Genomic DNA, 23,696 nt, shown 5'->3' with positions numbered 1-23,696 from the left:
GCCAACTATTCAATTTAATGAGGAAACGTACACACACCCACCCACCTATGTAATTCCTACAGATAGCAGTTAAGGGTTTTGTCTCTTTACATCACATACATTGTAGGGTACAACTGAATGTTTTATTTTCTTCATGTACTATTTGATCATATAAGCACTGAGTCTGCTTCCAAATTATTAAACACACTTTAATGGGACAGAGTTGTCAAGGATTAAAAAGCTTACTTGGGAGCCTGCTTTAATTCTTCAAGTGTCATCTCAACTCTCAGTAAGTCTGTCCATATCTATGCAAAAAACCAAACAAACGTGAAAATAAGGGACAAGTATAATATTGATTACATGGATGGAAGTCATCTGGAAGCTTTTGGCGTATCAATATACAATAGGGAGAGCTAGTAGCAATACCTCTAGGTTACCTAGCACTCTGTTATAAGAGTCTTACTGTAGGTATCGTCTTTCCTTTATAAAACCTTGCATTTCAGCCTGAATGGTTGAAGCTTGACAACTTCTGCAACAAGTGAGGCAGGCCTCTATGGAAAATAGCCTCATTCACTATTCTTACATGATTCTTTGTACACTCTCCATCCTGTGCACTGAATGAGGCAGGGACCTTGTGGGGAAAAATAGTATGTGGTGATGTACTGAGGTCTGTTGCATAGTGGATATGCATAAGGGGGCAAAACTACGGTTGCACATGAAACTTAAACTCTATTTCCTAACTTCTGAGTGCTTGACTTTGCAACTTTAACTTTCTTTTCATGTTTTTTTTAAAATACAATAAATCCATAAGTACAGACTATGTGCACTAATCTAACTAATGTAAGTTCTCACAGCCTTTGTAAACTCAGTTTCTTCAGTTGCCTTCTCTATGCAAAATCCTCCTTTGCTCATTTCAGCCATAAAGCCCCTGCCTAATACTAGAACAGTCACCTAACAAATTTTAAGTCTACATAAAAAGCTATACTTGAAACCGTAATCTTGATCACACAGTACACAATATTCTATATCTTGTTTAAAGTGCAAGTTCTTGAGGCAAGGACTATATCCTCCTTTGTGTTAAGTATAACATCCAGAAAATAAATCTGAAACCAAGACCCAGCACAACCAGTAGGTATAAGGGATTGTAGATATTTTGGAATGAGACATATTAATATTCAAAAGAACCTAAAGGACAGCCAGCTTTGAGCTATCAGCTAAATATCATTGCTTTCAACTACTTGCTACTGCTATGCAGTTTGGAGCGGTGCACATGATTAACAGCCTCAGCAGGGGCAGGATAAATCTGGACTATCTCTGATGTGCCCTTTGGATGGTTTGAGGCAGGTAGCCTGTGCTCACTTAGGCTGTGAGGTGGTGTTCTGCTAGGGGGCTGCGGACGAAGAGCACAACTGCAGAAGTGGCACTGAAAGCTACAATGAATGGCGTCAGCCTCTGGAAAAGCAGAGGATGACTATGCGGTTGGGCCAAGTCTAACTGAACCAGGGCCGCTCTCTGGTGCGGTGGTGAGCAGCACTAAATAGGCCCAGCAGAGCCAGCACTCGCTATGAGCAGCCTAAGCAATGGCTTAAGGCCTCAAGCAGCTCGAGGGAGCCCAGTATTAATGGGGGGAGATAGTCCTCCTTAGGACCCCCACGGTATGGCACTGGGGCCCAGAGGCGCTTTGGGCTTTAGCCTGCCTGGCTCGCTGAGTCCTGTGCCGGCCCTATCGCCCCCTGCACCACGGAGCGCAGGTCGCAGGCGGCGGTGCCAGTATGGCCGGTGGGGAAGGCTGAGTCCCCAACTCCCGCCCGTCCCGCCCCGGGCCTTGCATCTGTCTCTGTCCCGGCCGGTGCGTCCCAGGCGCTCCTCCGGCAGCCCAGCGGGGTCTCCCACGGCCCCGCCCTGCCCCGGCCATCGCTAGGGGCGGGGTCACCTCGGTGCGCCCGCCCCGTTGTAACGCGCCGGTTGATGCCCGGGGATGAACAAAGATGGCGCCCGAGGCTACTTGCTCCTGGTCTTCCCTTCCAGGTGCCTGGACCAAAGATGGCGCCAGCCAGTAGTTCCCTGCCTCTCCCCCAGCGTAGGTTTCTCCTTTCCATTGGCCCAGCTTTGCCACGTGACCAGGCCTTGTTCAGTCAGGGCCGCGACAGCGAGTCGGGTTGCTCTTATGAGGAGGCCGCTTTTAACCCTTGCGGGACAGAAGCCGCTGTCGCCGGTGAACCTTGTCGCAGGGGCGGGGCGGGGCCAGAAGCAAAAAGTAAGGAAGGGGGGGAGGGGATGCAGATGGATGAAGCCCGGTCCCAGGGAGGCGGAACCTTTATGTAGCCCGAGACTGACGGGGGCGTCTCTGGCGCGGGGGGAGGGGTGTGTCAGCCCACCCCCCCCGGGTCTCGGTTGCTGGAGGGGGAGAGGCCGGGGTGTCGGGCTCGCCTGAGGAAGATTCCTGCAGCGGCCTCTCCCTCTGGCGCTGGGTGACTTCGCTCCATCTCCGCTCCGTGGGGTCCGCAGGACAGCCCCTGCTCTTCTCTTCGAGGCAGGAGGGAAAGTCCTGTCCCCCTCTCGTTGCATCCTCACTGTAGGAGGTTATGTGACTTGCCCGCCCTTTATAGTCGGTTCTCCCTAAGGAGCATCTCATTGAAATAGTTGGTGAAGTAACCATAGCATTGCACCTGCTCCGACTGTTGTGCCACTCTTCTCTCTACCAGGTTATGACTTGCAGACAAACTCCTTTGTCCATTCATGCTCTCAGGGATGCAGCCACGAAACAGTCCCATGTCTCACGCCAGTTACACCAACCTGCCTCTTCTGGTGCCCCAGTCAAGGTTTGATTTAAATAATTTGCAGAACAGAGGAGATATATCACTTGTAGGCCTTTGTTTTCTCCTTCTGTTATAAAAGTATGCCATTTAATTCATCCTAGCCCCCTCCAATGGCAAAACAGATTTCCTTTCAAAAATATTTGTGAGCCACATTATCCCTGTCAGGCAATAGCCAGAAAGGGACTGAGATAGAAAAAAAGCCCTACAGCTCTGCATTCTTAATTCAAAACTAACCCACCATCCAGTCATTATTTCATTTGGGGAGTTTAAACAGTCAAGGGTGTAGAAAGAACCATGAAACTTGTTTACATGCAGGCTGGTTCTGTTGCCCAACTCTGTGTAATACCTTCTAAATATAAACATGCCATTGCACACAATATGATTGCTACCATGGTAGGTGCACTTAGGCATAGAACTCTAGGAATGTTAAAAGAGCTAATAAACAAAACTCCTCCCATACAGTACATCATTAGAAATGTGCTCCCAGCAAAGAAGGATCATTCTCCAGGTATGTCTGTCTACAACCTGTGTTAGTAGTAACATTGGCTATCAGTTCCCCAAACCTATTTGTTACCTAAATAGATTAGGGGAAGGCAGGGACATGTTTTATCAGTAGCCCCATACTAAAAAATGTTGTACAGTCACTAACTCCAGGTTAATAGCCTAACTACCAGAGCAGAAAAGATCTGTTATTGAAGATAGTTAAGATACAATTTAACCCTGAAGCAAAAATTAAATAAGCAACCACTTTCAATCCCAGAATAGCCCTGTTCATTGAAATTAAAGATGGAACAGGACTGAAATACTAGTCCCAACCAGTTACCAATAAAATAGATATAGATTTTCAACACACTTCTTATCTAGTAGTGGAAAGGTTATGTCTTCATATTTAGTGACATTACGCAAAACAACTGCTTGATGTTGCACCAAGTATTTTCTCAGCAGTAGCAATTTCCATAACATGAATAAGAAAAAACACAGAAATACACCTTGTAGTAGAGAAGTGGGAGGGGATCAAAAACTCTTCCTTTTGTTCAGCCTTCAGTTCCCCCTCTAGCCTTCATTCTGGACTTTAACCACAAGGTGTAACATGTTGAGAAAATTACTTTTAAGATATCCAGAGATAATTAACAGGATGTGTGCATCACATTAAGCATATATCTCGTGATATTTTCCTGTTGTAACTCATATCCTTCCATACTGATTTCCTCCTCCCCTTGTTTGTTAGTCATATCTTGTTGCATTAAATCTAATTGTAAGCTCTTCAGGACAGGGATATGTCATTTTATTTGTCTGTAAAGTACCAGGGTCAGATATGGTGTTACATAAATGAGACATGATAATAAGAGCAACTTAGCATGTTCTCTTCTTTTCTGCTGTTTTTCCTCATGAGATGTCTTAAGGTGGGTTTTCTCTATGTAGGTTTCAGAGGAACAGCCGTGTTAGTCTGTATTCGCAAAAGGAAAAGGAGTACTTGTGGCACCTTAGAGACTAACCAATTTATTTGAGCATGAGCTTTCGTGAGCTACAGCTCACTTCATCAGATGTTTACCGTGGAAACTGCAGCAGACTTTATATACACACAGAAATCATGAAACAATACCTCCTCCCACCCCACTGTCCTGCTGGTAATAGCTTATCTAAAGTGATCAACAGGTGGGCCATTTCCAGCACAAATCTATGTAGTTATCTAACCAAGGCCCTCATGCAGATAGTCTGGAGGATCCCCACTCTGTTATTTAATAGGAAGCAGTGTGATCCAGTAGCTAGGGGAGGGGATTGAGACTTGAGAAATCTGGGTTTTGTTTCTGTTTGTGCCATGACTGGGCAAGTCACTTAATATCTTTCTCTCTCAGTTTTTCCATCTATAAAATAAAGATAATAAGTGAAGTACTTCAAGATCTGTGGATGAAAATATACTATTGATTATTTTGGTACAGCTATCTTAACTCACTTGCTTCCCTTTTCTTTTTACTGTTATGCTTCATTTTCTCTGCCTGGGTGCTTGACATATGCCTGGGTGCTTGACTATAAAAATAGTATCCTTGCATAGTTAGTGGATGCTCTTGAAAGTAGCACAGATAATTATGTTATCAGGGGTCACTGTCCTGTTTTTTAAAAGGCTCAGGATCTAATCAGATTAGGTTGGATTTAAATTAGTATCCACAAGGGCATTTCTCACAGCATGTGTAACAAGAGTTGGACTGATTAAAAATATTGGCTGGAGCGGTGTGTAGGAAAAAATGTGTATTTTAGAAGGAATGTTTTTACATTGTGAGGTGCTGTAACAAACTCGCTTTGATCCTGGTCATTGGGTGTTTTCCCGTTGATATCAGTGATAGCAGGACCACAGGGAATTACACAGGAACCAGTTCTGTGAGGGTGTGTGGGGGAGGAGGGACGATTCCCTCTTTCTCAGCCTCTCCCCCCCATTAATGGACAGAGTGGAGGAAAGCACCACAGCCACTATTCCAGCTCTGTGACGGGAGAAGGAGCCACGGCACCTTTGAACCCTCTGTGGATTCATGGCCTCTGACTCCATGTATTCACAGATGCCGTGGCCACATATTCCCTAATTTACAAAACAAGTATTTATAAATTATAAACAAGTTATACTATTTTTTTTTTAATGTTTATGGTGAGACTACTTTAAATAAATAAAACAAATACATTCTCCCAATACCTTGTTCCTCTTCTAGTAACTGGCTTGCTAGTGTGATGTTGCTCAGTTATTTGATTCTTTGTTGTCTGGAGTAATACCTTTCTGAAAGCTTGAATACTTTTTACAGTGAAAGTGACTTATGGTAAGTCTTGTTCCTTCTAATAATGGAGTATTCAGGCATATAAACTGTAAGGTATTACTTATACAATTTAGAATTTAGGAGTGTAACCAAGCACATCTGCCTGTCTATACATAATGTCTACGGATTGCAGAGTTTTGTGAGATTTACTGTGTGTTCTGTGTCTCTCTCACAGAAAAGTGTAAAACATGATACCAACAGTTGGAAACACTGAACAAAATCTGTTTTGAAACATGTTTTGGGTGCAGGTAACCACAGACCTCCTAACCTTTCTCAAAATGTTAAGTATTAAGAAAACATTTCCTTTTCTTTTTCTTATTTCTTAGGAAACACGTTTTAGCTCAATAGTTTGTAATAGTAAAAAAGTAAGGGATACACTATTCAGGTCACTTTCTTGAGCTCTAAAATTATAACCGTTTTAGAAAATTAAAGGTACATTGTTGTATTTGTTTGACCTGAAATTTGATCTGCTTCATTTCTTGCCATTTTCTTAAGTCCATGTAATTCTGTGTGCAGTAGAATAATAAGAAAGCACTCTGGAGCAATCATCCAATAATAAACCAATATGCATGCGCAAAGGAGAAGCAAAACTGGGAAAGGGAACAGGTATCACTTTCAAGCTTCCAAGGGGTTATTTTATAAAGAGTGAAGAAAAGAAATAATTTTTTAAATTGCTAAAAATATTTTGGCACTGACTCTTTTTTCCCCCACCCCCTCATTAACTTTTCATATATATATAGAGGGAGAGTGATTTCAGTTCACTTTAAGAAATATCCATTTGGTTAGTCACTTACTGTAATCTACTGTACAAACCATGTGTGTTTTGTAATGTAACTCAAATTAGGTTGTTAAAGCACAGGTATTGTACCTCCATATGGTAGATAGTGTTCATCTCACAAATTTGCCAAAATGGGACCATGTCTTAATACTGAGAAAATAGACAGGAGAGCATTTTAGAAGCATATTAAATGCAAAAACATTTTTTCCTTACCTTAGGTGGTTAGGTCTTCCCCTATTGTTTCTACCTCTTCCTGAGGCCTGAGTTGGAGGACAATGCTTTTTGTCTATGTGATCCCTCTAATGGGATACGTTTTATAAAATTCCTTTCATTTTCTCTAACTTCCTCTTTCTCTCCCTCCCCCCCCCCTTTCCTTCCGTACTAGGAAGTCCCCCCATGTCCTCCACTCCAAAGTATTTCTAGTGTTTGATTCAGCAGCAGTTCTATGCTCTATTACTAAAAATACCATGAGCACTGGGCACTTAATGCTACTGGCGCTGATATTGATGGTTGTTGAAATACTACACCATGATCAGCAACTGTCCTAGTACTGGGGGGGAAAAAATTGAGTCAGAGGAGGACTGTGGCCCGGATCCTAAAAGGTGTTTAGGAGCTGTATTCCTATTGAAGACAATGTGTATTAAGCTCTGAAATACCTTGGAGGATCTGGGCCTGGTACCTAAGGCATGCTCCAAAATATACTTTTGATAGAGCACTGCCTAAAATTAAGGTGGCACAGGGATTTTCATCCTAAAGGGTCATTTTCAGAGGCCTATCAAAATATATCTTTAGGGCTGAAATTTGGCACATTTGTTCTAAGCTCAATAGTGAATATTTTGGGAAAGTCTGTGCAAAAAGAAGCTCAGCTGGTTTGAATTAGGAAGATTGTGTAGGAAAAAAATTGAGCGGTGTAAAAAGTGTTTTGCTACTAGCATGCAGGATCTAGCCCAACATGTTGCTATGTATCCCGCTATAGATATATGCAAAAGGAGAGAGAGAATATATGTAATGGTTTATAGGGCACGATTAAGTTTTTATTGCCACAAATATACGTTCTTATTGCTCATGAATGGTGGACCTCACTGGAGGGAGTAGGAGACTGGGTCTGCTTTTCCTCAGGATTTATACCAGTGTAAATCATGAGTCAATAGAAATACACTGGGGTAAAACCTGGGTGAGAAGAGAATTAGGCCCTATATATGATGTCTAATTGTTAGAGCTCATCGTAAGAACCTCTGCTTAATATAAGGGAAAAGATATTCTGGAATCAGCTAAGCGTGTTCACTCAGACTTCTAGTGGGTATAATAAACAATGAAATAACATCATTTTTAGTCTCTTCCCATTTTCCTAAACACGAACCCATTAGATTCAAGTCATTATTGGTGTAACTGCATTAACTTTGAAGTGACAGTTTGCATGAATTTGACCGCTGCTTTTAAAATTACTTGTTACTAATATGACTTGGCCTGGCTAAATTACTGTTGTGGAATTTGAATTCTGAGGATGGTATCTGTACAGTTCTTTTCTAGGCATGCCTCTGTGCAGAAGATTTTAGCAATGAGCAGTGTAACCAGACGCACTTCAAAATCAGTTGAACGTGGCTGGTCTGTGTGTTTAAGAAGCACTTTCTTTAACTCTGTCAAATACTATCCCACTAAATTAGTTCTGGGAATTGAAACTAGTTGTGATGATACAGCAGCTGCTGTGGTTGATGATACTGGCAAAATCTTAGGAGAAGCTCTACATTCTCAAAATGAAGTCCATTTAAAGTAAGTAGACATTACAATGGGTGCTTTATTTCTAACTTCACTTGTAGTTTAATATGACTACTAATGCTATTGTCATTTATACTTGTTATATTCCATCAAGGGGCAGGTTCTTAAGTCTTAAGAAATATGAATTGGTTCTGATTATCAAATCTGGTAAAATTTCCCACAACCACCAATCCTGAAGAGTATGATATTTACCTGTCTCCAATTCTGGACAAAGATAAATTAGAATATGGACATTCCTTGCTGTATTCCTGATGACAGAGGAGTTGCAGAGTACTGACTCCTAAAAATTGTCTTGGCACAGCCTAGGGCTAAAATCAAATGGGACATAAACCAAGCAAGAGCAAGTTGAATCTTTGTATGGCCTTCCAGTGGAAGTGATGGTAATTTTCACTGCAGGGGGCATTTTAAATATGACTAGACAAAGCATTTGAGAATATACTGTAGGAAACAGTCATGATATGGCAGAACTACCAAGTATTTTCCATCTCTCATTTCTATGATTCTGTCTCTGTCATAAAATAGGGACACTTCATTATTCTTTGTTTCTAACTAGAACAGGTGGGATTATTCCTCCAGTGGCACAGCAACTTCACAGAGAAAATATTGAGCGAATAGTGAAAGAAACACTCTGCGTCAGTGGAATCTCTCTCGATGAACTCTCTGCTGTTGCAACTACTGTAAAGCCAGGACTCGCTTTAAGTCTTGGAGTGGGATTAGAATATAGTTTAAAATTGGTGGACAAGTATAAAAAACCTTTCATCCCCATCCATCACATGGAGGCACATGCACTTACAATTAGGCTAATAAACCAAGTGGAATTTCCTTTCTTAGTTCTTTTAATCTCTGGAGGCCACTGTATCCTGGTAGTAGCACAAGGAGTTTCAGATTTCCTTCTGCTTGGACAGACAGTGGATATAGCACCAGGAGACATTCTTGACAAGGTAATATTTCAGTAGGGATTCATTTATGCATTTTATACAAGTACTTACATTTGTTGTATTATTTACATCATGGTTTGTCTGTTTTTTACAGTAGCAAAAGTCGAGGTATGTATTCTTTAGGAAACTGGGATTCTGGCATTATCTTGGGTGAGAATTTGTGTAAGCTTTAGAGCAGCTAGTGTTTTTTTCCAGCAGTGGAATCTAGTAACAGGTAAGGTTAATCACTTGTGTAGAGCAGTCCCACTCCCTATATTTTATTAGCAAATTTTTATATTTGTGCCCTGACCCTAGATGGATACCTTAAATAAATCTGAATAAATTAATTTTTAAATATTTCCTGCTTATTAAATGGGCATTGTTAAAGGAAGGATCTGATTTGGCAGGTGTATTTTTAAACTCTGTGAATTTTCATTGTAACCACAGAGGTTGAAACAAGTTAGCCAGTATGCTTTCTAGAATATCACCTACAGTCAACATAAATAAAACAGTACAATACACTATAAACTTTAGTTTTTTCCTCCAATTTGAAATACTAGAGATTTCATGGGCTCAGAGGCTACTAAAATCTATTAATTATATTTCTTTAGTTGGCATGAGTTGTTTTCAGCAGGCAGCTAGCCATAACCTGCATGGCCAGCCTACAGTGAGGCTGGACATAGAAAGTTCAACAATATATGCAGTACAAATGAATCTGACTAACAGTGATATTTAAAAGGATGCTGTTGTTTAAAATCATGTTTGATATTTTTAAATGTCCTTACTTATGTTACTAATTGTGCCTGAGAGAGTTTGAAAAGTCTAGTCTATGTTTCACAAGTTATATTGTGTTGGTCACTGAATAAATAAACTTAAGATGGCTAGTTTCTGTTTCTTATTCTCAAGCACTAGCACAGGTTTGCAAGGAAATTTTTAAAACAAAACAAAATTTTTTTAAAATGTGAAATCCTTTCTATCAGTGTTAACTTGGCGGGCTAATATACCTGTGAGTGTCCATTTCAAAAGAAGAAGAATTAGATTTCTCATGTTTCTTGCAAAGTTGGAGGATCCTCATATTCACCCAATTTACTATAAAATTGGATTTGATGTTAAAAGCCCTCTAACGTTAGCCTTGGCATCTATCATTGATCTTTTCCTCATAGTACCTAGTTCACAATATATAATCTCTGAGCCAAATTCATCCTTAATGTAACTCCATTGACTGGAGTTATAGTGGAGCAGTGCAGTTACATCAGGGATTAATTTGGCCCTATTTTTCCCCAATTCTTCTTTCCCAGTCTATTGTTAGCATAATTAGATTATTTTCTATTTTTCTAGGTAGCAAGAAGACTGTCTCTAACAAAGCACCCAGAGTGCTGCAGAATGAGTGGTGGGAAAGCTATAGAGCACTTGGCCCAACAGGGAAATAGGCTGCATTATGAACTCAGAGCTCCCATGCGACATCATCCTAACTGCAATTTTTCCTTTTCTGGACTTCACTCCAATGCCACTAGAATAATTATGCAAAAAGAAAAGGAAGAAGGTATTTTTCAAAGTAAGATATATACAAATTGTACACCTGACTTGTGGTTATATTTGCAAAAAACCCTTTGCTCACAATTTCTGCAGGTATACAGGAGGGACACCTCCTGTCCTGTGTTACAGACATTGCTGCTGCAGTACAGCATGCAGTAGCACTTCATATTGCCCAGCGAACACACCGGGCTATTCTGTTCTGCATAAAAAGTGGCATCCTATCACAAACAAATGCAACTTTGGTAAGTACATATAACTTTACTATGTATGTCAAGGGGTACATGCCATCATACATTTGAATACATGTAACAGCACCAGGAGAAAGTGCAGCAAGGCATCAGCACCCTCCTTGACATTTCCACTGATAATGCTGCTCCAGGATTAAAATAAATGTATGTGGTACATTTAGTTGAATATATAAAATAAATCCTGCTGCAACAGAGTATTGTAAAGTGGTGCATTGTTAAAGGTAAAGTAATTTTAAAGTTTTCTTACATGTCTGTATTTTTCTTGTATATATTTAGATGTATTGGGAACATCTATCCACAACTTTAACATCTTTTACTCCAAGCAATCTCAATCATTGTATAAAGTTAAACTGATACAAAAACTACATGTAGGATAGTATCACCCTCCACTGAAGCCATCTCTGGGTGAAACACATAATTTGTTTCAGCTGTACAGCGCAATACTAGAAAGCAGTTTAGGAGAGGAAGTGAGAATAATATATCAAGCCAAAATTACAAGGGGAATTTATAGGTAAACAGAATATGATTTAATCACGTTTAAATTTGGCCAGGACACTAGGATTAACCCCTCATCTTGTAAAAAGTACCATGAGATTTTTAATTACCAAAAGTGGTCATGACCATAGTTCTCTGTCTCATCCAAGAGAGTACCTCCAGCAGAACAGTACCCTTTCTCCCCTCCCACAGTTCTATGCTGGGACATCGTAATTTTTCAATGATGATTAAAGCTTTATGAAATACAGTGAAAAAATTGTAAAGATTTTTGTGAACATGTGAAAATGTCTGTTAATGAACTTAATTTTATAACTTGTAACTGGGTTCAAATTTTTTCGTATTATTCAGTTTCACTAACCTCTCTTAAATAAGATAACTAGAGCTTGTTAGAAAATAGGACACTCTTTCATGAAAGTTCCCCTCTGCCCACCCCCGCTCCCCAAATTGGCCTTTTTATTGAAATAGTCAAAAAATTTCAAGTTTTTGAAATATCTCTAAAGGTAAAAAGTATAGTTGCTATAAAACCCTGGAGATTACTTACCTTTTTACCTTTCCATGTGTTATAGCAACTTAATTGTAAGTGAAAAATTTCTAAATTAAGCATAAAAATGGTTATATGCCAAATTCAATAAAACTTCCATTAATATTCTCCACCATACAAGGACATACATGTCCCAGAAAGCAGAGTTTTCCAGGACTTTTACTATTGGATGCATAAAAAGATGACAACTTTCAATTGACTCTGGATCTGTGATGACAGAATTATGTGAATTTTTTTTTTTTTTTTAAAAGAATGGTGTCTTTGCATGGTACATAGGACCAGAAAGTCATCTAGCATTGCAACAGCTAGCATTTTTACAAGACACTTAAAATATATATTTAAAACATTAAATAATTTCATAGACTCATTTGAATTAGATTCTCAGCACACACGAGCACTGATCCTGATTGAGAGCTCTATGCGCTATTTAATACAAATAATCATTGCATGTGAATAAGCTAATCCATTCCAAAATCATCCCTAATACATGGGTATAAAGTCTAGCTTTGAATATATAGTGATGATTACATGGCTTGCTATTCTTACCTTTTAGCATTTTCTCTAATAGCTAAAATGTGCCATGCTACAATTTACACCCATTACTTTTGTTCTGTCCTACTTGAATAATGAGATTAAGGCCAACTGGGATCATTGTGATTATCTAGTCTGACCTCCTGCATAATAGAGGCCCTAGAATTTCACCCAGTAATGCCGGATATTTGATAACTGCCCTACTTACACATGCCTTTACATGCTCTTTTTGTAGATAGTAATATCTGTTCAGTAATCTTTTAGGCCTGGTCTATACTGCTGCTTGTAAGTCACCCCCCGGAGTGATGTAGTTTACATCGACCTAATGTGGTATCTACACTGTGCTATGTCAGCGGGAGATGCTTTCCCACAGCTTAGCTTCCGCCTCTCGGGGAGGTGGAGCACTGAAGTCAACAGGAGTGCATTCTGCCATCAACTTATCACATCTTCACCAGATCCAATAAAGTGATGCCACTGCATCAATCGCGGTGGCGCCAATTTAGCCTGCCAGTGGAGACAAGCCCTTAGTAAGAATACAGACACACAATTCTCTTATCCTCTTCTATTCTATTAGGTCTTAATTTCCCTATTTATTATAATTGGTTGCTGTCTTTGAAATTAGGGGTATGGAACAGCTTCCATATGAGGAGAGATTAATAAAACTAGGACATTTCACCTTCGAAAAGAGACGACTAAGGGGGGATATGATAGAGGTCTTAATTGGTGTGGAGAAAGTGAATAAGGAAATGTTATTTACTTTTTCACTTAACACAAGAACAGGGACCACCCACTGAAATTAATAGGCAGCAGGTTTAAAATGAACAAAAAGAAGTACACTACACACAACGCACAGTCAACCTGTGGAACTCTTTGCCAGGGGATGTTGTGAACGCTACAGCCATAACAGGGTTTTAAAAAAAAACAAAACCTAGATAAATTCATGGAGGATAGGTCCATCAGTGGTTATTAGCCAGTATGGGCAGGGATGCAACCACATGCTCTGGGTGTCCCTAGCCTCTGACTGCCAGAAGCTGGGAGTAGATGACAAGGGATGGATCACTTGATGATTACCTGTTCTGTTCATTCCCTCTGCAGCACCTGACATTGGCCACTGTCCGAAGATAGGATACTGGGCTAGATGGATCATTGGTCTGACCCAGTATGGCCTTTCTTATGAACTTTCTTCAATATCTTCATCAAGCTTTTTGTTGAACTAGTGCACTGTCAGCTATTCCTTATTTGTTTACCTTTTGAATGACTTTTGCCTGTCTTTTAAAAATTGTTGTCAGGTTGTATCAGGAGGAGTTGCAAGTAACCAGTATATCCGAAGAGCTCTGAAAATTGTAACAGATGCAACTAACTTCAATTTGCTTTGTCCTCCTCCCAGACTCTGTACTGACAATGGTGTTATGATTGCATGGTGAGCAAAGACTGTGTTTCTATATTTTTGTTTTTTAAATGTTCTATAAAGCAGTGGTACAACATGTGAAAAACCAGTTGATGTAATTGTGTAAGAATTTCTGCTTATTGTGATTAAGCCATGTGTCATGCAGACAAAAAGACATTTGTATGGTAAATAGGAACTGCATTTTACGTTTATGTTCTCCATTTAGGAATGGCATTGAAAGGATGCGTGCAGGCTTAGGTGTGTTACATAGCACAGATGGCATACGCTATGAACCAAAGTAAGTGGCACAGCTCCTACCAATCCATTTTCTCATATGGTCACATTGCACTTTAACTTCCTTCAGTCATTTTAATTTAAGCCTCCTTCAGTTATACCATCAGATTTTATTATGTGAAATTTCTTGTGATGTAGTTGTGCTTTTTAAATATCAGTAACTTTTCACTCTAATTTTATATAAGTACTTAACACTTATTTACCCCTTTTGGGGCATAGATCTCAAAGCACTTTATGAAGTTGGATAAATATCATTATTCCGATTGTTATATGGGGAACTGAGACATGAAGAGGTTAAGCAACTTGCTTTTATGGTCATTCAATTAATTGGTGGCAGAGCCAGGAATAGAACTAGAACTCAGATATTCTATCTCTGAGCTCACAGTCCTATGCACTGAACCCTGCTGCCTATTCATGATCAGCCATCCAGTGCTACATTCAGACTGGGTTTACATTCCTGAGATGGAATATCTGTTGGTGGAGGCTGCAGTGGCACACGGCAGTCCCAACCTATTTTGCTCTAAGGAGCTAGAGACAGGTTAGCACTTTTCCAAAATTGGACACCAGGCATGTGAAGGATATGCTGACCTCTCAGCTGCCTCTTCCAGTGGGGATGCTGACAATCCCTAGCCATTTAAAAAAAAAAAAAAAAAGCAGGCTACTCCTCAGCATCCTGTTGGGAACCCTGAGGGATGGCAGCAGTAGACACCCTCTCAGCAAAGCCACACTGAGCATCAGTCTGGCCCCAGGTCTTTAGACAAAGCTAAAATACTGCTTTATAACCAGAATACCTTCAATAAAATATTTGATGTAGAAAAGTCTGATAATATAAAATACTTCTACTGCACTTTACAGACATTAGTATCCATGGTTTTATAAGGTTACGTAGGTTTTGGAAGGAATGGAAGTGGGGTTGAATTGAAGCAATCAGCTGGTTTGCGGCGTTCAAGAGGCAGGGGAGGGAAGGGGAGCCTGTGTGCCGAGTCCTCACTCCTCCCCCTCCCTCCTGAACATCACAAGCTAGCTGATTGCCGCGGGCAGGAGGCAGGGGGGAGAAGGAACTGATCCGCAGGGTCTGCCGGCGGGCGGGAGGTGCTGGGGGGGGAGGGGCAGGGGCGTAGGGGAGCTGATAGGGCGGCTGCCAGCTGTGGACAAAGCAGGCAGCCAAACGACATTAGAGTAAAGCATTGCACAACTTTAAATGGAGCATGTTCTGTTATTGAGCAGGGACGTAAGATTGAAACAGTGTTAAGCGAGAGGACGTTAAGTGGGGAGTTACAGTATTCACAATTCCTCACCTCAGTTAGAGGAGATACACTTGGGAGGGAAGCTGAGAAAATATTTCTCCTGTAGAAAGAATTTGCTTTTCTCCCCCATTCGGAGTACATTGGGGCCACTTCAGCAGTTAGAGATACTCAGGGTACAAGGAAAGCCCATGTTCCTTTTTTCCTGTGCTGGCTGCAGGAAGGAGTTGGTAGAGGAACTTTTATGCCAGCTCTACACAACTGAGGGATCCCTCTACCCTGGGGTAGTCCTCCCGTGACTGGACAGGACAGCTTTATTATTTGCAGAACATATGTGGGTTAATTCTGTGCCCATAGATGTCTGTGGAAGTTCTGCCATTGTCTTCATTGGGACCAGGATTTCACCCCTGATGTCTCACTTACCCCTGACATAACCAGAGACAATTCTCATTGACTTCAGTAACAGTGCTGCCCTTTTAATTTCACTTGGGCTGAGGTTTGGTTTATTTTGCTAACAGACTGACTTTTGAAAGGACTCTCATTTTATGTTTCAAAGATGAGTTGACAGATAAAAGCCTAAGTGCATATGCATAGAGATCACATTTCTGGGTAGAGATAACATGTTTCTTGTTCTGGGCAGATCATTTGTGTCGAGACACTTAGTAGACAGTACTGAGCTATTAATATGGAAGGTAAGAACCTGCAATACTTTACTCACTGTCACTGGTGAAGGGGAATGCTATAAAAACATTATGGGTTAGGTGAAACTCATGTACATCATCATGTTATGAACAAGGAAACTTTCATAAACGGGAAGTTGGACAAAATAAAATAAAGAAGGTGCTGTATAGATATATGTACAAATCTTCATTGCCTGTATAAAGCTCACAGGAGTCAAGCACCGAATACTCTCTCATAATGCTAAATACTTTAAATAGGTAGCTTCGTAGTTGAGTAGATGTGTAACTTTATTGCCATAATTATAAAAAATTGTTTGTTAAAAAATAAATAATACAGTGCTTGTTATATTATAGAGCTTCTCTTGGAATTGATATCTCAGAACAAGTCGGAGAAGTTGCCATCAAGGTACCAAGTCTAGAAGTCTCCCTAAATGAACTTGAAACTATCAACTTATAACACATCCAGTTTGGGAATTATTGTTCATGGCTATTATTAAAATGTTTACGTTTCTTAGTCTCCTCTTACTAAGATGTATCTGACTGATATAAGCACCCTTAAGGACAGCTGTGCTATTTAGTAGTTAGAACAGGGAGCTGGAAGTCTGGAGATTTATTCTAGTCTGATATACCACTGACTCCTTGCATGACCTTAGACTTATATGCCTTATTTTTCCCATGTGTAAAATAGGAATAATTTAATAGTGCAATAATTACCTTTGGAAAGCACTCAGTTAAAGATCTCAAGATAAGTGAAAAGTATCAGCCTTAATTATTATTAACTATATACTCAAATATCCTTTTGTAACACAGAACAACATTTTATAGCAGGGCTTTGGAGCTCTGCTCCAGCTTCAGGCAAAAACCTGCAGCTCCACTGCTCTGGAGCTGCTCTGCGCTCCAGCTCCGGGCTCCGCTCCAAAGCCCTATTTTATAGAGGCAAATTTTCATAGCACTTCAACATTTTGGCTACATGAATCCATTGATTTTAAAACTCTGCACAACATTTTAAAAATTTACCCATAAGAGTGGATATAGATTAGTCTGAGAGTGCTTATCTGAAGATAGAAGATGCAAGTATGTGTAGCAGCTATTTTGCAGCTCTTGTATCTAGTAACAGAAGGCATTGTATGATTAGAAATAGAAGCTTAAATTCACCCAAATATAAAACAACCTGCACACAATAGCCTTAATTGATGCCTGTGATGATTTTGAAATGTATTTTCCAATGCATTTATTCTTTACTACTGCAGCAAATTTAATTCTTCACAGACAGACCGCCTCCTTCCATCCCACACACAACTCTCTTTTGAAAAGAGTTCAGGTTTCCAAAATTAGGCATCTGTGTATTAGCAACAGACATCATGAAATTCTGTTTTGAAAGACTATTCCCAAACCTACAGGATGTTGCATGGATACAAATACTTATCTGCTACCTTGTTGGCACTGGACTGAAGCTTTCTTTCCTGGTGAATTAAGCTGGAGCTTGCTGACATTAAAAATTCTGGGTCTTGAAACTTTTGTGATGTCTGAAGTTGCATGTGCAAATGAATGAAGTCCCATGGTCCGGCTATGGGGTTTGTCTGTAGTTCTGAGTTTTCCCATTAAGTGAGCTGATGTAGGCATTAAAAGAAGAGAGTCCTTTGGATGAAATTTAGCTTTCAATTGTCTTCTACCACTACTACTACTTCGTGATCTCTCTGCAAAATAAAAACAGTGTAATTTGTTTTACATTTATATCATCACAGAATATTGAGTGAATGTCCTTGAACATTGTGACCTAGCATATTTGTGGCTTTTTAAAAAAGAGAAGACCACAAAGTTAAGTTGAGGCCACCTATGACAAACAGTAACTATTTTACATTTGTAACGGAAACTCTAAGGTGCCACAAGTACTCTTTTTCTTTTTATAGATATAGACTAACACGGCTGCTACTCAGAAACTTTTATAGGTTCCTTACATTTACCAATACTAACTAATTAGCTAAATTAAAAAAATTGAGAATTCTAACTAAAGTCATCTGCCCACAGTTTCAAAGTTAGGAAATGGCATACAGTACATGTAGCTTCATTATGGAGGTAATTTCTAAAATAAGTTAAATGTATGACTACGAATAAAATTAATTGTCTTTTGCAGAGTGTTTCTGCAGATCCCTGTTCTTGGGATGTGTTGACAGCTAATTAATTAATTCATCTGTGAACTTCAAAGTAAGTTAAATACATTATATACCTTTAGTATAGGTTGGAACTGCAGGTGGTCCTCCATTTATCTCCAAACTATAAATAAAATATTAACAATTTAGGAATTCATGATCATTAAAGCACTTCGGTTTTTCCTTGGACTAATAACATGAAGGCCCTGGGTATTTTTTTTTTAAATATATTTTCAGCATTTCTTATGAATTCACAAAAATCAAACTCATTTGAGTTCTAACTAATATGCATTGATAAATATATTAGATTTTTGGCCTGTAAACACATATATGATTAGCTTTAAGCACATGAGTAGCTTCTTTGAAGTTAATATCTTTATATCTAGGCATATAAACATTTTTAAAATCCCAGTATCAGAAAAAGTTACAAATACTTCTTAATTACTAATTTAGTACCTCAGTTTGTCTATAAAAGTCAATATTATAATAATCTCGCAGAGATGTTGAAAGACTTAACTACTGTTTGCGAAGTAGTTTGAGATTCTCTAACTAAAGCTGCTTATTAACTGTTGTGAGAATTTAAAAAAAAAATTAAACTCAAAGGATAATTAAGAGGGTGCTCGTTAGACTCCTAGGTGGATGTGCTGATATCTATATGAATTCTCAATGCTTCTGGCCCATGTCACTTACTGAAAGAAATATGATTCAGTATCCTTTTTTACATCTTTGTAAATTTAACAAAAAAATAAAATCAAGGAAGTATATCAATAAAACTAAACTCCCATCAATATTACTAAAATAAACTAAGCAATACTGTTATCAAATCAAGATCAAATAAATAAATTAGTAATATTGGATTAAAATCAAATTATCAGATTAGTTAAATCATTAGATTGATACAACTACTAATCAAACCTCATAAGTCCTAAGAAGTATTCTAAGGAGGTTAGCTGTCTGTTTAGTTATAAACCCCCAACTAAAGAGTTATACCAGAGGTAATGAAATATGAATTTAGACTTGGATGAATATTTTATACTGAAACCAAGTGATTAATGTATACACCACAATCTCAAACCCAATTAAAATTTATATTTCAATTCTTATGTGGTGGATAACCCCTTCCTTCCCCCCTCCAACACAGATAATAACAGGCCTTAATAGAACATTCTGATAAATAGGAGTTGTCAAACTTCTGATTAACAGTTTACAACCGGCAATTTTAAGATTCTTAGTACACAGAATACAGAACACAAGTATTTCTATGAGGCAGAGTTTAGAGTTGTTTAAACCTGATGAGCTTTTTTTCTTGTGCCTTCTCTGTGTGGATTTTACAGATGCTCATGTACACAACCACAGTGCCACTTCCTAAAATTAAAAAAATAAAAGGATGGGATGTTTCCCAGCAAATAAAAACAAAAGGGGAAAAATTAGATACTTAAGAGAATGGGGTATGTGAACTCTTAAGATCTCACAATCTTCTGAATTTTTCTGACATAGAAACTAGAATTGCAGATGAGAAGCCAGAGGATAATGTTGCTGAGACAGTACCAGCAGACTTTCAGGTACAGGAAGACTTGTCAAAGGCTGGTATAGCCTGTTATTTGGTGATGTGATTTCCTTCCTCAGAGGTGAAATCTTGGAGTTCTGGAACATCAGTCTTCCTTCAGATAGCATGTTGACCTAAAAGGAGCAAAGGCCCCTTGGCCTTATAGTTGATTTTTCTGGTTTGCAATTTTTACTTACCCCACCTTACAGCACCTTCCTTGGAGGTCTGCAGGCAAATCGGGTATAAAATACACCTTGGATTCTGACAGCATGGTCTAATCAGGTCAGAGTTAGGTAATATTTAGGCTAATGTCAGTTTGAAAAGGTCCTACTTAACCAAGCAGTTTAAAAAATATATATATTAGTTGTGGTGTACCACTTGCACTGTGAATCCATGATACTCTAAAATACATATATAAAAAAAGAGATTCAAGACCATTTCAGAGGATGTTAACGTTCCGCTGCTGAAAAGGTCTTATGCTGGCATCAACATACAGAAAATGGGCCTTACAGATAACTTATTGCAAAGAGCCTAGCAAACACGGAAGCCACTCAGCATGTATCCATCAGCATTCAACAACATTAAAAATAAATGTGGACTTCTTATGACCAGATGCCCTTTTTTTATTTTTGCAAACAAGACAATTTAGCAATCTTTATCTACTGGGTTATAAGTCATACAGAAAAGATTACTTTAAAGCTTACCAGATGGAACTGATTTACAATAAAAAATAAAGCTTAAACAAGGTTTGCATTCTCTTACTCTTTCAAAATATGACACTATGGGTGTTAGAGTTTTATGGCCACTTTTAAAGAAAGATTTGTATGGTTCACCTACAGTTCTACCACTCACTAATAACATCTAAAACTTACATACATGCACTTTATAGCACCACCACCACAAATATATGTGTAAGGTGGCAAAAGTCCCGTTGACATCAATGGGAGGAGAATTAGGCCAGTAATGAGCTATTTTTAAAAAATCCCAGCCATTCTTTTTATATCTTAAAATACACACACATTTCAAAAATCATAGTTTTTAATAAAAGAAAGGATTGTGGCTTACCCATATCACTCTCTAGTTCACTACTTTTGGTCATGGAACTAAGACGTGTGACATCAGTCTAGAATTTGGTTAATAAATCCTTGTTACAGGTGCTTCATGTGTGAATTAGAGAGCATAATGGTCAGTCCTTTATTGCAACATTATTACAATTCTGAAGGAGAGGTGAGATGATCAGCATAAATTCACAAAGGATACCACATTCAGAGAATTACAATTACAGGCAAGAATCCTGTGTGTATACATTACTTTCTTTAGGGTCCAATCCTGCAGTTTATCTGCATACAAAGCTCACTGAGTTCAGTGGGAGTTCTGCATACAAAGCAACTGAAGGATTGGGCTCTCTGAGATTAAAGGGGAAATCCTGCTCCAAGTGAACAGTTGAAGTAAGTGGAAGAATCAGGAAAGAGAAACCTGTTTCATTGGCAGAGTACAGAACCTTTCCACAATTGCCCCAGTTCTTCCAGTGGCTATAGTACCTCACTCTGCATCGGGAGGTTGCCTGGCAGTCCAGAGTTGTTGCAGATCCACAAGGCATACCACTGCCACCAAAACCTTCTCCATACTGAGGTTGAGGAAACCCCTGCAGAGCTGTTCTCTGCAAGGTATAGGGGCTGCAGACTTCCATTGCTGGCTTTCTACATCAACGTCCCAAACTTCTGCGTTGGAACTATACTGATACCAGTATGTTCAAGGCCGTACTCTGCTCCTACCTGGACCAGAGAATTTATCTCTAAAAGACTAAACAATTACTCTCTGTAATGTTACAAAACTATATGTAGAAGACTTACTCATTTATCCTATCTTGGTTTAGATTTTGCAGGAGTAAGCAGGCAAAAAAATGCTTAAGGCTTGCAGACTTTTTAGGTGGCAATGCAAAGCATTTGGAACAATGCACCAATAGCCCTCTCTAGTCCTTTAAACATGTCAGTGTTATTTGGGACTCCTTAAAATCTTTTTTAAAATTGTACTGTGCACAGAATACTGGATGTGCTTTATAAAAATATGAACAAATAACACTGCTAAGAGATGCTCAAAGATGAAAAGCGACAGGGGAGTTACAGTGAAACTACCTCAGCATACACAAATCCTAGACTGACAAGAAAAGGAAATATCTACATGTGATCCCACTTAACACAGAACGTAAGTGAAAAAGGACTTCATACATATTGGGTCAGTTCCATATGATCTCATCACTAAGTTAAGTATCCTTCATGTCTTGCTTTGAGAGAGATTCCAGAGAAGCAATAGACAGCTACTCTCCCTCTTTGAAGCTGCGGGTTCGCCAGCGTTTAGTGGGAGCATAGGAGACTGTCTGACCTGTGCTATTCTTTGGCTATTCAGTTCCCTCTTTCTCTTCCCCCCCCCCACATCAATGTTTGAGTTTTTGCTCCACCTTAATGATTGTTGAAGATTGAGTCTAATGGTTGAGAAAACCTTTTGTCACTGCAATTTATTTTAATAAAAGTGGATCAATTACATTTAAATGTGGCTACTAACACTGTTTTATCTGTGTGGCCGGATAGAGGCAGCTGACGTACCTGAGGAAATATGGATGCTCTTACTTAATGATAAAGAATTTCCCTTAGAGAGGAGGTCAATTTCCCTGTAGTAAATAGCCTACAGGAGGTTTTGAGCAATGTTGAAGGGAAGACCAATTTTTCTGGCTTAAAACAAAATCATCCCAGAAAAACAGCTTCAAAATAAAAGTTTGAGTTTTTTGCAGTAGCCAAACAGGCAAAACGTGCAAAGTTGACAACTTGAGCTATCTGTGAGAATATCATGTTTCAAATATGTCAGGTGTTTATTGCTTTGGTATTTCTACAATTCACAGACTTGAAGGCCAGAAAGGACCATTAGATCATGTATCTCACCTGTGATAGTGTAAGACAAATACACTCTGCCTACCTAAAATTCCTTTGTAGATTTAATACTGCAGGTAGCTGCATTTCAGTGTTCGGTGCAGTGACTCCTGCCTGATTTATAAAGTTAATTGAGCACATTCCAATTGAGATAAAATATTCTGAAGAATGCAGGCTTTCATGTGTTCTTGATGAGAAGATATTTAGGATTGACCTCCCCAGTTCACATGGAGCCTGGACTTGTAAGGACATCAAGGGTTCTTTTAGGTCTGCTCTCCAGCTCATCTGCATCAGTTGTAAACATAGTTGAAGGCTGAGGAGCTTGAAACTCATGCTTTTAAACAGGTTATATTACTATTGTCTCAGAGAGAGTCTGGAAAAATTCTGAAAAGAACTTGAGCAAAAGTGCCCATGCAAAAATACCCATTGTGTGCAAGTCACAGATTTCTGCTTACACATATCTTTGCATGCTTGCAAACTCAACTTGCATATACACTATATGTATTGCATGTATATCATGGTGCACACAAAAGCATGCATGTTTGTTTTAAGATCTGTGCCTGTGTCATCTGGATACATTTCTGGAATTTGTGTAGTCCAAGATCTTTGAAATGTCAGGGTTTTTTTGAGAATAAAGATAAATTATTGTATATACTACTATGCTCAAAGGTATATCTTGGAGTTGTAAAATCTATGGCTCACTATTAACCCCCATTTCATCACCGTACCTCTAAATGAAACTTTCAGGCTCTGTTTTATCCTCCTGGCTAAAGTCATTCTTTCCTATACCTGTGTAGATGAAAAGCAGGTCTGGCCAATTTCACTTCAACTGGTGTGCAGAAATTACATGTAAACTGGAATAATATATTGGGAACCTTAAACACACCTTAATATACTGACTTTGTGGCTACTTTAGATGCAGGGATATGCTGGAAGAAAATTCAATAACTATTCAAGGATGTTAAAACTATAATAGGTGATTTATGGAGAAGAAATTTTGTAGAGTACTTCTGGAGCTGCAGGGAGAGAGGAGGAGGGGCCTTTTATGTA

General features: G+C 39.1%; 3 protein-coding genes across 18 annotated transcripts in view; 1 reads left to right on the top strand and 2 right to left on the bottom strand.

Annotated features, from left to right (window-relative positions):
- PMS1 (PMS1 homolog 1, mismatch repair system component) overlaps positions 1-2,185 on the bottom strand; it is a 101,718-nt gene extending 99,533 nt beyond the window's left edge. Inside the window, exons 1-2 of one of the 7 annotated variants that reach the window (XR_012154333.1) lie at positions 1,913-2,068; positions 226-284 (exon numbers count right to left, since the gene is read on the bottom strand). Coding sequence is in view for 6 of the 7 variants with exons in the window: in XM_073306163.1 (XP_073162264.1) it covers positions 226-257 (32 nt within the window). In the remaining variant the exon portion in view is untranslated. Of the gene's footprint in view, positions 1-225; positions 1,877-1,912 lie in introns of those variants that run through there. The other 6 variants (XM_073306163.1, XM_073306164.1, XM_073306161.1 and 3 more) reach the window with 6 other exon arrangements.
- Positions 2,097-23,696, top strand: part of OSGEPL1 (O-sialoglycoprotein endopeptidase like 1) — a 47,555-nt gene continuing 25,955 nt past the window's right edge. Inside the window, exons 1-9 of one of the 5 annotated variants that reach the window (XM_073306175.1) lie at positions 2,097-2,236; positions 7,897-8,147; positions 8,707-9,094; positions 10,409-10,613; positions 10,700-10,848; positions 13,711-13,841; positions 14,035-14,106; positions 16,381-16,432; positions 18,161-18,231. In XM_073306175.1, coding sequence (XP_073162276.1) covers positions 2,147-2,236; positions 7,897-8,147; positions 8,707-9,094; positions 10,409-10,613; positions 10,700-10,848; positions 13,711-13,841; positions 14,035-14,106; positions 16,381-16,432; positions 18,161-18,208 — 1,386 coding nt within the window. In that variant the 5' untranslated portion in view covers positions 2,097-2,146 and the 3' untranslated portion in view covers positions 18,209-18,231. The other 4 variants (XM_073306176.1, XM_073306174.1, XM_073306178.1 and 1 more) reach the window with 4 other exon arrangements.
- The window catches only part of ANKAR (ankyrin and armadillo repeat containing), a 48,503-nt gene continuing 41,026 nt past the window's right edge, over positions 16,220-23,696 (bottom strand). For 5 of the 6 annotated variants that reach the window (XM_073306141.1, XM_073306142.1, XM_073306144.1 and 2 more), the window contains 2 exons: positions 18,254-18,300; positions 16,220-17,723 (listed from right to left, as the gene is read on the bottom strand). In XM_073306141.1, the coding sequence (XP_073162242.1) occupies positions 17,449-17,723; positions 18,254-18,300 (322 nt within the window). In that variant the 3' untranslated portion in view covers positions 16,220-17,448. The remainder of the gene's footprint in view (positions 17,724-18,253; positions 18,301-23,696) is intronic. The other variant, XM_073306149.1, reaches the window with a different exon arrangement.

Source organism: Lepidochelys kempii, chromosome 11 (genome assembly GCF_965140265.1).
Source record: "Lepidochelys kempii isolate rLepKem1 chromosome 11, rLepKem1.hap2, whole genome shotgun sequence".
In the NCBI taxonomy this organism is placed as follows: domain Eukaryota; kingdom Metazoa; phylum Chordata; order Testudines; family Cheloniidae; genus Lepidochelys; species Lepidochelys kempii.
The sequence above is the reverse complement of the archived record's forward strand: the minus strand, read 5'-3'. Positions and strand labels throughout refer to the sequence as shown.